The 16,036-nt window shown below is 38.6% G+C and overlaps 1 protein-coding gene across 4 annotated transcripts in view; it reads right to left on the reverse strand.

Moving 5' to 3' along the window:
- Positions 1 to 11,566: 11,566 nt before the first annotated feature.
- The window catches only part of LOC134754730 (innexin shaking-B-like), a 166,007-nt gene continuing 161,537 nt past the window's right edge, over positions 11,567 to 16,036 (reverse strand). For all 4 annotated transcript variants that reach the window (XM_063691074.1, XM_063691073.1, XM_063691070.1 and 1 more), the window contains 2 exons: positions 14,707 to 14,830; positions 11,567 to 12,190 (listed from right to left, as the gene is read on the reverse strand). In XM_063691074.1, coding sequence (XP_063547144.1) covers positions 11,785 to 12,190; positions 14,707 to 14,830 — 530 coding nt within the window. In that variant the 3' untranslated portion in view covers positions 11,567 to 11,784. The remainder of the gene's footprint in view (positions 12,191 to 14,706; positions 14,831 to 16,036) is intronic.

Below are 16,036 nucleotides of genomic sequence, written 5' to 3' on the forward strand. Positions count from 1 at the left end.
ACAAGTGCGGAAAAGAGGAATTCCCTGCGGTCGTGTTTTAATTTATCGCCACTCGTTTCGAATTACCTTTTCGCACGTGTATCGTACAACGTTTTACAGTACATATGGCCCTTTAAACTTTCGACATATGCACGAAAAGTGCTATTTGACGCACTAGTGCGAGAAAGTAGCACCATATGTACTGTAAAAATAGTTTCTTCGCAAGTGTAATGAGAAACATCGTTACTCTGGGGGTAAAAATATAGCACCCCCGTTTGCAATATTTCATTTATCCCCCTCCTTGCACAATGTATTAATTTTCCAACTTTTATTTAGGTCAAATCTTGAAACTGAATTTTAAAGCAGTTTTCCTGAACCCATAAAATGAAATTTTGCATACAAGTTTAATTTGGATTAATTAGAATAATTTTTTATTATTTTTATTTTAAAATTTAATTTACGCCGATTTTTGTTTCGCCGACATTGATTCGCCGACGGGTTCTTTGGCCGAGTAACGATTGGCAGAATCTCATTACGCATAAGTCGTTTGCAAGAGTAGTCAATACGCAGAGCATATTTACTATTCGTAGAATCATCATCATCATCATGTCAGCCGATAGACGTCCACTGCTGGACATAGGCCTCCCCCAAGGCTCGCCACTCCGACCGATCTTGTGCCGCTCGCAACCACCGAATTCCCGAGAATAAGAATTCGTAGAATAATCATTTAGAAACTGTCACAATGGGGTTGGCCGGTCGAAAAGGGTCGAAATAATTAGCAGATGGCGCCAGCATAGCTTGCCCTGTCAGTCCCTACTCCCTAGAATGGGGTTGGCCGGTCGAAGTGTGTAGCAGATGGCGCCAGCATAGCTTGCCCTGTCAATCCCTAGAATTGTGTCAAATTTTTGTTTTTTTAATGCCCTGGATGCCAACCCTTTAAGCCTAATCTCATAGAAAAAGGGGCAAGCTATGATGGCGCCATCTCTGCAAACTTTTGACAGTTGCCAACCCCATTGTGTCAATTTTTTGTTTTTTTAATGCCCTGGATGCCAACCCTTTAAGCCTAATCTCATAGAAAAAGGGGCAAGCTATGATGGCGCCATCTCTGCAAACCTTTGACAGTTGCCAACCCCAGAAACCATTGGTCGAAACACAATAGGTCAAGCAGAACTTCTCTGGGTGGTCCGATTTGAGTAATTCTTTTTTTGCTTGAAAGAAGTTACCTCCGAGGTGTTCCCATAATATTTTTGGTTCTAATCTGATGATAGAATCCATGAGAAATTGAGGGAACCGCTCAATTTATAAAGGCACGTATATGGTGATTTCGTTGTTTTCTAAAGTAACTCAAGCATTTCCTCCCGAAAACCAACCATTTGATTTAGTGCAACTGTAGCCTTACCACGAGTTTGAGGCTACATATTCGCTAACGTCTTTGTAACTTACTTCTTATACATATACTTAAAAAAGGATAATATTTTATTTCATTCTTTTTGAAGGCGGTTTTCTTTTTTTAACGTTTTTTTGAAAATAACGATGTATAAAATGTAAAACGGAAGTTAAAATAATGGCTTGAAAAAAAAAAAAATGTGGTCGGACTGGTCGATGGGCGGGAAGTAGAAAGTGTACGTTCAGAAATCTGATCTAGTGTGAATTCTCGTTAAAAAAAATTATTTTTACTCTGAATTATTGCTCTAAAAGTCATGATCAAAGGCACGCTGATAGCGCCTACTACAAGTTAATTACATCATTTCGAAGTTTGTGCGGCTCATATAATTAGAATCGAACTTCACTTACAGGTAAGTTCGTTTAATTCCTAATAATATCGGAGTTACTGCGGCCAAAGAATAAATTACTGTAGAGCGATGGGTTGTAATTCGCGATAGTGCGCTCAACGCTCAACACAGTGTTTCGCGGTCTGTTATTAATTTATTAAGTGCCCTCCACACTCGTGCGCGAATCGTGAGTGTGGAGTCTAGTTCGCTAATCAGCGAAATCGGCTCCACACTCGCGTTCGCGGCTTCGCGCCGCGTAGTCTGGAGCGGCTTTACGAATGTAATGATAAAATCCCCACGTATGTTTGAGAAAACTTCACTTGAAAAAAATAAAAAAATGTTTTCTAACAGACATATGGGTCAAACTTTACCTACCTATAATATGTGCCGTTTTGAATCAAAAGGTACCACATTGTCGCTTGCCATAACTGACAGGTTATTCGTATAAAGATACAATCCAATTCGGTCATTACGGTAAGCGGCAATGTGGTACCTTTTGATTCAAAACGTCAAATATAACCGCCTCCTCGCCTATTAGTCGGCATCATAGAGTAACTTATACTAGAGCGGTACTGTCATAGTAAATTTTGTAACCACAGTAAATTCACTGCCATCTATCGACACACTTTAAAACTAAAAATGAAGATTTATAAAAATACGATAAAATGTATTTAAATATGGATAAATGACTTTTTTTATTTGCATTAATTATTTTTATGATTTTGACCCATGTTCTTTCACTGATATGCGTAAAAATTGTTAAATAACAAACGAAACCGTCAACGCCATCTATACGACAGTAGGCCAAAGCTAGTAGCGCCCTCTGATCGAGAGTCAAATTTTCTTGATTTTCGAGGCACGTTTTTTCCTTAGACTGTATCCATCTATTACGAAGTTATAGGTAATATCTTTGGTCGGCATATACCTTGCCTATGAAGCAGAGGTCCCGGGTTCGAATCCTAGGGCATTTATTTATTTATTTAAACTTTATTGCACAAATTAACACAAAAAGAATACAAATGGCGGACTTAACGCCTTGAGACATTCTCTACCAGTCAACCATTGGGCTAAAGAGACAGTTAGGTTGTGTGTTTATCTCAAATATTTGTTTCATAGTTAATGTTTTTTTTATCACATAAAAAAAACCGGCCAAGTGCGAGACGGACTCGCGCACCAAGGGTTCCGTACTTTTTAGTATTTGTTGTTATAGCGGCAACAGAAATACATCATCTGTGAACATTTCAACTGTCTAGCTATCACGGTTCATTAGATATAGCCTGGTGACAGACAGACAGACGGACAGACGGACGGATAGACGGACAGACGGACAGCGGAGTCTTAGTAACAGGGTCCCGTTTTTACCCTTTGGGTACGGAACCCTAAAAACCGGCCAAGTGCGAGTCGGACTCGCGCACCGAGGGTTCCGTACTTTTTAGTATTTGTTGTTATAGCGGCAACAGAAATACATCATCTGTGAACATTTCAACTGTCTAGCTATCACGGTTCATTAGATATAGCCTGGTGACAGACAGACAGACGGACAGACGGACAGACGGACGGATAGACGGACAGACGGACAGCGGAGTCTTAGTAATAGGGTCCCGTTTTTACCCTTTGGGTACGGAACCCTAAAAACCGGCCAAGTGCGAGTCGGACTCGCGCACCGAGGGTTCCGTACTTTTTAGTATTTGTTGTTATAGCGGCAACAGAAATACATCATCTGTGAAAATTTCAACTCTAGCCATCACGGTTCGGACAGATGGACAGCGGAGTCTTAGTAATAGGGTCCCGTTTTTACCCTTTGGGTACGGAACCCTAAAAACTACGCGAATGCTATAGCATTCGTGCCCGCGAATGTGTTAGGACGGGGCCACTTAAAATGAAGCCCTCTATTATGTCCAGTCATCATCATCGTTAATGAGCCCAAAATTCATCTTTGGAGGGGAGGGGGATCTATGACGGAAAGGGAAAAGTTTTTTGAAGGAAAAGAATAAAAAAATAGAATATTTGATTGAAATCTGTTTAATACATATTTTATCTGTATTTAAGTATGCGACATTTGAAAATTCCTCGTAAGTACAGTGCGGGGATAAAAGTAGATACATATAATTATTACATCCTGATATTATAATTACTTATTTAACTGTCATAAATTATTTAAAATTGGCAGTGCTAAGAACATCTCCCGAAGTGATCTAGGGTCGACGGTACTTCGCGCTCTTGTGGTAGTCGCCATCAGATATATCGGAGCGGCCAAGGTGCTCACAAATATCTGAACACGCCTCTATTATCAAGGTGTTAGCGTACATAGCTAAGATCCATTGGCAATCAAATATATAGATAGATGATCGAATTTAAACTATTGTGAGACATATTAACTTAACTAACTTAGCGGTTTCCGCTGCTCACTTAGGCACTGTTAGTGCTTGAAAATGGAGACCTAGGCTCTCCGAAACATGTCGCGCGAGTGACTAAAAATACGTGAGTGAAGCCGCTAAGTAAATATATAGTTAAGTAAATATAGGTGCTCGAAAACAACGTCATACTCTCTGGCAACCCCACATTGAGTTTTGGCTTAGTACTATATTAATTTCTACTCACTTGAACAAAAAAAACCGGCCAAGTGCGACTCGGACTCACGCACTTAGGGTTCCGTACCATTACGGAAAAAAACGGCAAAAAAATCACGTTTGTTGTATGGTAGTCCCATTTAAATATTTATATTATTCTGTTTTAAGTATTTGTTGTTATAGCGGCAACAGAAATACATCATCTGTGAAAATTTCAACTGTCTAGCTATCACGGTTCATGAGATACAGCCTGGGACAGACGGACAGCGGAGTCTTAGTAATAGGGTCCCGTTTTTACCCTTTGGGTACGGAACCCTAAAAACATTTTCCTCTGTCGTTTGCGCAGTAAATGTGAAGAAAAACATCGTGAGGAAACCGGACTAATCCCGACAAGGCCTAGTTCCCCTCAGGGTTGGAAGGTCAGATTGGCAGTCGCTTTCGTAAAAAAAAGTAATAGGGTCCCGTTTTTACCCTTTGGGTACGGAACCCTAAAAACAGCTCTTTAGTTCGGGAGTAAAATAAGTAAAGTATTAAACTAGAGCATATTTACTTATTTGAGAATAAAATTAAGTGCTAATTTTTCAAGCTTCGTTGTCTCTCGTATGCTGGAATTTGGTAGGGTTCGCTTACAGCAACCCCAACTACATTTGTGCCGTTTTCAATCAAAAGGTACCACATCGTCGCTTGCCGTACATGCTCTGACAGGTTATCCGTATAGATACAATCCAATTCGGTCCTTACGGTAAGCGATAATGTGGTATCTTTTGATTGAAAACGTCACATTTGGCTTTTACTCCCACATTAGAGGTAAATGTTTTTAAAAGAAGAAATAAGTAGGTACCAATTGTGTACTAATTACCAGCGGTGGTTTTGCAGTCGTGTCCCTGTAGTAACTACTAACCGCCCCTTTCTCATCATATCTTCATCATATAGACTGCCGCCTTGCTGCCGCCTTGGGCCAGTGTAAGGCCTGAGTGGACGGTCGAGTTGGGTGTGCGTTGGGGCGAGGCGTGCGGCGTGCAAATGCAATCGTATAGGAGCGGTCTTAGTGCTCGCTGCTCACATCACTTGTGAGCCCAACGACACGCTGCACGCCGAGCCGAGCGTGCGTCCACTCAGGCCTAACACTGGCCCAGTAAGACCTAGGGCGACAGCAAGGCGGCAGTCTATATGATGAAGATATGATGAGAAAGGGGCGGTTAGTAGTTACTACAAGGAGTACTAGGGTGGACACGACTGCAAATCCGCCGCTGGTAATTAGTACACAATTTGTACCTACTTAATTCTACTTTTAAAAACATTTACCTCTAGTGTGGGAGTAAAAGCCAAATGTGACGTTTTCAATCAAAAGATACCACATTGTCGCTTACCGTAAGGACCGAATTGGATCCGCCACTGCTAATTCCCCATATAATAAAAACCGGCCAAGTGCGAGTCGGACTCCCGCACCGAGGGTTCCGTACTTTTTAGTATTTGTTATAGCGGCAACAGAAATACATCAACTGTGAAAAATTCAAATGTCTAGCTACCACGGTTCATGAGATACAGCCTGGGGACAGACGGACAGACGGACAGTGGAGTCTTAGTAATAGGGTCCCGTTTTCACCCTTTGGGTACGGAACCCTAAAAATGCCAATACACAATGTAGCCAGAGAGCATGACGTCGAAATTAGCAGGTTGCGGGCAGCTTTCTCTTTTTATTTCATATTTATTTCGATATAAACTTACAGTTTAACATCAAAACGTTTACGTGAGACTATTAAATATTATGTTATCTATATCTAAGACATTAATATATTTACTCCAATTAAGACGTAATTAGCGGGACAGTGAAAGATGCCCGCAATTTGCAAACTACGGTGTTCGCGGTAGGCCCTCTGAATATGCATATGCACTAAACTGGACTATAAAGTTATGTTTAAACTGTACGGTTACGGACTTTACAGTACATATGGTGCTACTTTACAGCACTAGAGCGATAATAAGCACATAACGTAACTATGTTGACAATTTAAACGGCCATATGTACTGTAAAACGTACGATATATATATGTGCGAATAGGTAATTCGCAACTTGTGTTTTAATTTATCGCTCGTTTCGAATTTCCTATTTTTCGCACTTGGACTGTAAAATATGACTAATTTGCTCCAAAATTCAAAATTTAATTTATTTATTATCCGTGATCTCGGAGAAGTCTTCGCCGAGACCACGGGGACAACGCCGTCCTCGAAACGTCGGAGGTGGGTTTAATACTTATTTTACGCGATTAAGTCCCGTCGTTGTAAATAATAATGAGTAAAAATCGTGAAAAATTAAATCAGTGTTTTAATTTATTTTTTATAAAAAGTATTTTGGTGGGTATGTATTGTTATATGCCGATTTAAAGTAGACCATCACCACAAGCAAAGAGGATATAATAAGATAGAGCGGTACTGATATAGTAAATTTTGTAACCACTGTAAATTCACTGCCATCTATCGACATACTTTAAAACTAAAAACGAAGATTTATAAAAATACGTTAAAATGTATTTAAATATGGATATATCATTTTTTTATTTGCATTAATTATTTTTATATGATTTTGACCCATGTTCTTTCACTGATATGCGTTAAAATTATAAATAACAAACGAAACCGTCAACGCCCTCTATACGAGAGTAGGCCAAAACTAGTGGCGCCATCTGATCGAGAATCAAATTTTCGTGATTTTCGAGGAACGTTTTTTCCTTATACTGTATCCATCTATTACGGAGTTATATCTATCTTTACCACAAGTAAGCACTTAACTGAGGTTGCGATATAGTTCTCATATATAAAAAAAAAACTTGGAGCACTATTACCCCAGTGGCGAGCAAAGTAAGCACATTTTACGCTACTAATTTTGAGTCAATTTGGTTGTTCTTTATCGTAACAAACCAATGCACCTAAACCAACATGGGTCAACGATTAAAGTCGTTACATACCATTATTATTTTAAACAAAATTCCTGAAATGCTGTCCAGATCTCATTAAAACCACGATTCGAGCATTATTTTAACAAAACGGGACTTTTTCATTTTTTCTCCTGACATTTTGAAGGTACCTTTTTGGCACGGAACCCTAAAAAGATAGGCAGGTCTGACGTTTGCTAATAATTTATAGTTATTTTTTATATTATACGCCATTCATTACAAGATTTTTGTAACCACAAGAGGGCAAAGCTTCGATTCAATTCTAATCTATGGCTAGTCATGTTTATAAGCTTTTATATATATTACCTTTAAATCTAATAAAGTTTCGCAATAAATACAGGTGTTATACACAATAATGAGCCTGTATTGATTGCTTAAAAGTGTAGTTTCTATATTGATGTTATTTGGACTTTTTGGCACATTCTAAAGTCTGACAAACAAGAGTAGAAATTATAAAGTGGCAACACTGTATTGTCGTCCCTTTCAAATCAATCTGAGAAAAACGGGACACTAGTGTTGCCACTTTTTAATTTCTACTCTTTTATGCCAGACTGTATATTCTTTGGTTTGGATGGTTATCAAGATTTTATTAAGGTTTGTTTATATAATTGATTGAATTACTATACTAAGTTAATATATTTGAACAATTACTAATGAATAATGAACATGCAGATATCCGGTAAACCCTATGTTATGACTAAATCCAACTAATTAACTAACTATGGTCTAAAGGGAATTCCGCCGATGTCGCTTACGCTTCGTTTTCAATTTTACTGAGAATGTTAGGAAGTAGATATTTGGTTATCCATTTTTATTAGGAACCGAAAATAGTTTTTAGTACCTATCTCAGTTCCGTCCGTAAGCGACATTTGGGTGGACTGGTCCTTAAATTTAAATGGATTATTTTTATAGTCTAATCTCTAATATTTCAAAAAGTCCAAAGCAGCACCATACTGTTCTTTTTTGTCTTTTGCTCCATTTTCGTCCAGGACGTCAAATCTAATGTTCTACAGCGAGACAAAATCCCGTCAATCAGTGCATTGAAGACTTTGGGGTCAACTACAAAGCTCTTCCTAGTAATTTCCCTTATGTTTGAGGATTCATTGCTTTTCATGCGGTCCTATTACGCGAAGCGGCGCGGCGCGGTGCGGTGCGGTGCGGTGCGGAGCGGGGTGAATCAATCCTTTGATACCTATCTAGAGTGTCCTACGTGGGCGATCTCGTTGCGAACGCGGACTTGGGCCCGCCGCGCCGCGCCGCTTCGCGTTCGCGAGTGTTCGTCTACGTAAGATACAGCGTTAGATTACGCCAAGTTGTACTTAGTAGTAGTAAAACACTTTATTGTATACAAAAGAAAACATAACAGGAAAAAACACATCATTAGTACAAAGGCGAACTCATCTATTTAAGGGATCTTTTCCAGTTAACCTTTGAGCAATTGAGGGAGAATTGGAGACGGTAGACTTTATTACTTATGTCACTTTATTTTATGAATGGACCGCCTTTTAAGGCAGTTCCATCGGTTTGCCGCTGTCTCTGTCACATTTCGCAAGAAAGAACGGGAAAGATCATGCGCGCCAAGTGTCAATTTTGATCGAATTTTGTCGATTTTAATTTATTTTAAAAACGTTACCCTACAATATCGAAATTCGAAAGCTATGAAATTACTATTTAAGTTAAGATTGTTTTTTCTTCTTTTTTTGTTTATAGTATCACATAATAAATAACCGAGTAAAGTTGGATTAAAAGTCCGAGTTAGAGGTTACTTTGGGAATTAATTGTATCGAGCGAAGTGTCATAATTCGTGTATCGGAAGCTATGATATTAAGGGTAATATAGTCAAGAACTACATATATTTTTTCCACGTCTACTTATATCAACGCCTCTTAGAAAAACAGGATCATATAAGGAGATTTTTCGCCTTCTGGCTCAGGGAACCGCCTTTTGAGCGCTTTTCCTCAAGCGTCAAGACGTGGCCTTCACGCCAATATCTCGACTAGTGAATAACGAATATAAACCTTATCTGTCAGCAGGACAATTGCTTTGACAACGTTCGTCATGACCACTTTAGTGGTCACTGGCGCGGCAGGCACGACAGCACGCGGCCTATTTAGTGGCTCTTGGCGTCCAAAAGGTTAAGCCTGAATTTAGTGGTCAGCTTGAATCGCTTTAGCGCACTGGAATATTACTTTACCGACATTTACTTACACAGACCTAATAACAATTAGTTTCTCTGTGATTCAGTTCAGTTGGTGCTAAAGTCTTTCAAGCCATGCCAAATAACCAATACCAAAGGCCGTAGCTGGATAAGGAAACAATATCTGCCCTTGAGCTATTTTGACTTGATTTTTTTATATAATTTACTCACAACTACTACACGTAACACACAAAACATTGAAAGGAAAAACCAAGTGGATCCGTAGCAAAACGGGAATAAGTAAAAAATCTAATATTTTTTTCATAGATATTTTTGAGCGATTTTCGGGTATATAAATTATTAAAAAAATATCACGGTCCTTAGATTTTTGTGATATTATATTTTTTTATAATTTATACATCTACAGCAGTTGAACTATATACCCGAAAACCGCAAAAAAATATCTATGAGTAGGAGAAAAAAATATTATATATTTTTTTCTTAGTCGCGTTTCACTATGGAACCAATCGGTTTATTCTTTTAATATTTTGTGTGTGTGTGTGTTACGTTATTGTTATTGGTTATTTGGTATGGCTTGAAAGACTTTAGCACCAACTGAACTGAATCATTAAGGCGGTTCCCTGAGCCAGAAGGCGAAAAATCTCCTTATATGATCATGTTTTTCTAAGAGGCGTTGATATTCATAGACGTGGAAAAAATATATGTAGTTCTTGACTATATTATCTTTAACAACATAGCTTCCGATACACGAATTATGACACTTCGCTCGATACAATTAATTCCCAAAGTAACCTCTAACTCGGACTTTTAATCCTACTTTACTCGGTTATTTATCATGTGATACTATAAACAAAAAAAAGAAGAAAAAACAATCTTAACGTAAATAGTAATTTCATAGCTTTAGAATTTCGATATTGTAAGGTAACGTTTTTAAAATAAATAAAAACCGACAAAATTCGATCAAAATTGACACTTGGCGAATATGTTCTTTCCCGTTCTTTCTTGCGAAATGTGACAAAGACAGCGGCAAACCGATGGAACGGCCTTAAGAGAAACTAATTGTTATTAGATCTGTGGAAGTAAATGGCGGTAAAGTAAAATTCCAGTGCGCTAAAGCGACTCAAGCTGACCATTAAATTCAGGCTTTAAAAGGCGGTCCATTTATAAAATAAAGCGACAAAGGTAATAAAGTTATACATAAAGTAATAAAGCAGATGTTGTTCCCTCCCCTACGGCCTTTACTATAATTTATCGATAGAAACATTCGGCTTTGCCGCCCAAAAGGGGAAATCGCGGCATGCCGTGTATATACACCGGACTTAGCCTCGTTGTAAAAGAATCTACTTTAATAATCCGAACTAAATAACTACATATTGAATATTTTAATTATTGCTTTCCTTGGTCTGTAAAGAAGCTTGAAAAGTGCTTAAGAGTAGCTATGATACAAAAAAAGCTTAGTTAAAGGTCCCTTTACTAAAACACAGCTATCTTTATGTAAAAGATTTCCTTATTGGGGTCATTTTCTATGAAAAGGGACCTTATTGTCGATGGCGCTTACGCCGCACAGCGTCGCGCGGCATTGTATTTATATCGGAGCATCGTTTATAATGGCGTAAGCGCCATCGACAATAAGGTCCCTTTTTATAGAAAATACCACATTTAGAGGAATGGCTTTGGGCATATTTTAAATTAAGTAACTGCTTTTTAGTAACGATTGGCGACAGCGCTATGGTCCATGCGGTAAGGTCCGCGAGGTCGACTCATGAAAAAGTTGATTTAGAACCTGGCCGCGTAGCCAACATGCCAATTGCTTAAGCTCACTGTCGCACTAATATGGAAGAGTGATAGAGAGACACAAAGCGTTTCGTTATCGAAGCTATATCGATTGTCACCTTGCCTAGACCGGCTGATCATATTCAGAGAAAAGAAGTTTATCATTACAGAACTAAAGCGTTCAACATTTTCATCCGTACTCAAAAATACTACACCCATCGAGTAATTGAACGTGCTGCCGATACGAACTGACACTTTCCCGCGTCACACACGTATACAACTGTCCTTGTTACTCCTACCGCACGTTCGTGGTAGAATTTTGAGTCGGCAACATTGAGGATCCTCAAGATCCGACTACCATTAAATCATATTTTCGTGAACTAAGTACGACGGCGAATGATCCGAAGACGGTATGCTGTAGGGTCCTAGTCACTACACTATTAGGCCAGTACCGTGAGATCACTTTCACTTTGCACTTCAAAGTCAGTTTATACAGGGGGCTCTTGGGGCTCTGGGGGCTCCATGTCCCTCTGTAGCGACGTTAGTCAGGTGTGGAATACCCACCCTGGTAACGGTTGTCACGCGTCAGGAACGCCGTGGATATGATGCTGATAGTTATGGTTAAGCTTGTTAGCAAACTCGTTCATGATATCCCTGAAAATGACAGAGTCCAAGTTCTCTCCAAGGATGTACAGTAGATACCAGTCTCCCATCTTGGATCTGCGGACGATAGTGTCGACGTTGTCCCGCCGGACGAGTCTGAAGCGCATGCGCATCATGTAGACCCTCATTCGCGGGGAGAAGATGATCACGACGCGGTAGAGGAGTGTGATGAAGGTGAGGATGCCGAGGATCACGAACCAGAACCAGAGGAAGACGTAGATCTTCTCGTTGACGACGTTGAGGGGCAGGATGCAGAGGGCGTCGTGTCTCTCCACCTCGCCCGAGGAGCCGAACTTGTTGAACAGCGTGCACTTTACCATTCTGGAAATAAAGGTCGGTTTTCAATGTTGGCTCGTTAACCTACTGTCCGCGCGCCAATTCCGTGCATTCGGAGGTCGAGGAAGTGGGGGGGTGTGCGCCGCGCCCGTACGTACAAAATGACACCACTCGGTCATGACGCCCAACATTCCTACCATTCCTCAGCCGTGCACGGAATTAGCGCGCGGAAAGTAAGACTCTCAACCTAGACTAGATGACAAATTTTTATCAATGGTATCCATCGATCATGTTTGTTTTTGGGATCAAATCTCTATATGGGACCCACTGCATTAAAGTAATACAAAAGTCAGAAATGATAGTCAAAGTCCGACAGTCGTACTTCACTTCCGAAACGCTCCTAACAAGGGTTTATATTGTTTCCCATATAGTTTTAAGTCATAATGTATTTATTGATAATGGAAAACAAACAGCGAAAAATGACACATAGATAATTACACTACGTAAACGAAATTAATAACTAGCTTAAATCTAAAATAGGCCCTTGAGGCTTGGGACGGATGTTGGTGTGGGATGCTACCTGCGTAGACACACTGGCACCGTCCCACCTCCAACGGACTAATGTAAAAGCGGGCGGAGCGGCGGAAAGCGCCGAAATTTTAAAACGTAATAAATATAAGAGCCTCGGTAGAGAGTATCATTTCGTTCCATTTGAAGTTGAAACTCTAGGTCCATGGGGTCCCAGCGCGCATAAGTTGTTTGCAGAAATCACGAAGCGTCTGGTTGACGTAACTGGTGACCGAAGAGCTGGTGGCTTTCTCGCACAACGTATCAGCATTGCGATACAGCGGGGAAATGCCGCCAGCATCTTTGGTACAATGCCTCAAGGGCCTATTTTAGATTTAAGCTAGTTATTAATTTCGTTTACGTATAATGTATTGTTTGTCCACATTTTCGTTAGTCATAATTTGGTTTTTCTCAGAAACGCGTAACTTTTCAGGATTGCCATAAAACTAACCTAACCTAACCTATCTATAGGATAACCTGAAGAAAATCCTGAAAAGTTAACGGTTTAAGAATTATGACTAATGATAATGTGACAATCATTACATTATGACTTTCAATAATTATGTCAAGCAAAGGGACTCCTCCTAACAAAACGATAAGTGAACGTGACGGCACAGATCGATTTTCGCTCACGTCGTCTCGGACATTTTTATTTGGTATCAGTGCATTCAGTGTGATGTCCTGTACATAAATATATGAGATGACAAGGGCGAAAGTGGTGGGGGTAGTTGCTGTGACGTCATAAAGTCGGCAGTACAAAGTTTTTTACTTTTTTCTTTTAAACACACCATGTGGGGTACCAAATGAAAGGGCTTTGTGAGTAGATCACAAATATATAACATACTGTAACATTTTCACTACTTGGTCTAACAAATTATTAGAAAACGTTCAAAAATTTCACAATCCACAGTTGACTTTGAAATGCTCTAAATTGAAATTTTTTAAAATGACTGAATGGATTATTCCAAAATACATACCAAGTGACTGTGAATATCCTCTATATAATGTTAAAAAATAATTAACCAAAAATTAAAAAAAGTAGTGGACCTGTTTACATATATTTTTGAAATAGTCTTGTCACTAGCTTTTATTTGGTAGTTTTTATCCTGAAAATCATCCCTTAAGAAAGTGAAAAGCGGGGTGGAAATAATGAAGTGCCTGCTAATTTGTGTGCATAATATGCTCAAATTAAATGATTGCCATGAGAATTTTTCCAGGCGATATAGTTACTTTAGCTGCTGTTAACTTACTGATTCGGAAGGCCTATTACTCCATAAATGAGTTTATTAATGTGAAAGATGAGAGCTGAATATTAATTATAATTATTTTATCTTTTACTTATATAAAATATGAACATTTTAAAAAATATGATCCACCTTTATGCAAATTGACATGTTAATCTTTATTTATCTAATTCTATATTATCCTTAGCTCATTAAGTGAATTGTACCTATATATATATAAATGACAATGTATGACTATTACTGAATAAATGATGATATGATATGATATGACGAAGTAGCGGGCAAGTTTTAAACACATACAAGAGGTATATTTTCAACTCTAAATTTAATACCTACTTGTAAGTAAATACTAAATATAGCTCATTCAGTTTATCTGCTGCAAAGGTTGTCCATCGCAATTCAACGCGGTAACGCGGCTAGTGTGATGGGCACCTTTGCGCCGGGGACAACTCGTGGGGGACTTTTTGACTAGGCTTAAGTTTAGTCTTAAGTTTATTGAATTGTTTTTGTTTATCTGCTCATATTTGTTTGTGTACCTGTGTCTCGGTGCGAAAATAACAATGTACCTAATTGTATGAAACTATTAATATTGTTTATCTATCTACCTACATTGCTGCACCCATCAGGGTTTCATGTGTCATTTGTGTACCTACCTATACTCTTAAGTACTAGTAAAACCTGTAATGTACATGTGAAATGCAATAAATAAATACAATACAATACAAAGCTAGTACTCAAAGTTGACCTTACCTCGGGAACACATAGATCATGGGGTCCACTCGGTCCTCCTGGTCGGACTCCATGTACTCGATGACGTTGAGGCCGAACGCCATGAACTCGCCATCGAAGAAACGGTTCATCAGGAACATTTGCCCTGAAACAAGATGCACGATGGTTAAGATAAGATAAGATAAGATAATCTTTATTGGTAACATACACGTCAAATACAATTTTGTACAATAAACATACAAATTCCACATTACAGAGTACATAAGTACGAAATATACACAACATAGTAATGCCAGTTTTTCTGAATAAAAAATAAAATTATTACATAGTGGCAATTCCATGATTTCGTTAAAAGTATATATAAAAGCATAGAGTAACTTCTAGATCGGTACTGTCATAGTAAATTTTGTAACCCCAGTAAATTCACTGCCATCTGTCGACACACTTTAAAACTAAAAATGAAGATTTATAAAAATACGATAGAATGTATTTAAATATAGATAAATGATTTTTTTTATTCGCATTAATTATTTTTATGATTTTGACCCATGTACTTTCACTGATATGCGTTAAAATTGTTAAATAACAAACGAAACCGTCAACGCCATCTATTCGACTGTAGGCCAAAACTAGTAGCGCCCTCTGAACGAGAATCAAATTTTCTTGATTTTCGAGGCACGTTTTTTCCTTAGACTGTATCCATCTATTACGGAGTTATATCTATCTTTGATAAAAGGTTTTTGTGAGTAGCCACGATTCCAAATTATCATATGGTTAAACATTATCATTTATCATCATAATAAAATATATAATCGCATCGAAAAAGTAGCCGCGGAGCACATAGTATATACAAGTAGTTAGACGCGCCACCGAGCGACCGGGGGTAAGAGGAAGAATATTCATATAAAATTTGGGCAGCATAGGATTTTTTCTCACTTATAAATTTTGGTATTTCGCCATCGCCTACCTATGATGCCACCCGGTCGGTGATAAGGACAAATGGCACTATGTTCTCTTTCCTCTTATAGGAATCGCAATAAGACTATCTTTCTCTATCAAAGAGGCCCTTGCCGCGAAGCATTCATTCGCTGGTCTAATGTCCATGTCAAATAATAAACACAAACAATTTTTATTGCTGCTTACTTAAAAGAGCTCTGTCGAATTGCACCTTCTCATACAAACGGAGTTCCGATCTCATTTTAAAACTACGCGTTGGATTGTAATGAAACTTTGCACACAATGATATGAGGTATATGTAAGTCTGTAATTAGTTTATATAGCTCCAGTTTATAAAACAAACGAACTAGAGCAAAAGCAAGTTTTGTATGAAAAACTTATATTCGCTGTATTT

This window comes from Cydia strobilella, chromosome Z, assembly GCF_947568885.1.
Source record: "Cydia strobilella chromosome Z, ilCydStro3.1, whole genome shotgun sequence".
Lineage (NCBI taxonomy): Eukaryota > Metazoa > Arthropoda > Insecta > Lepidoptera > Tortricidae > Cydia > Cydia strobilella.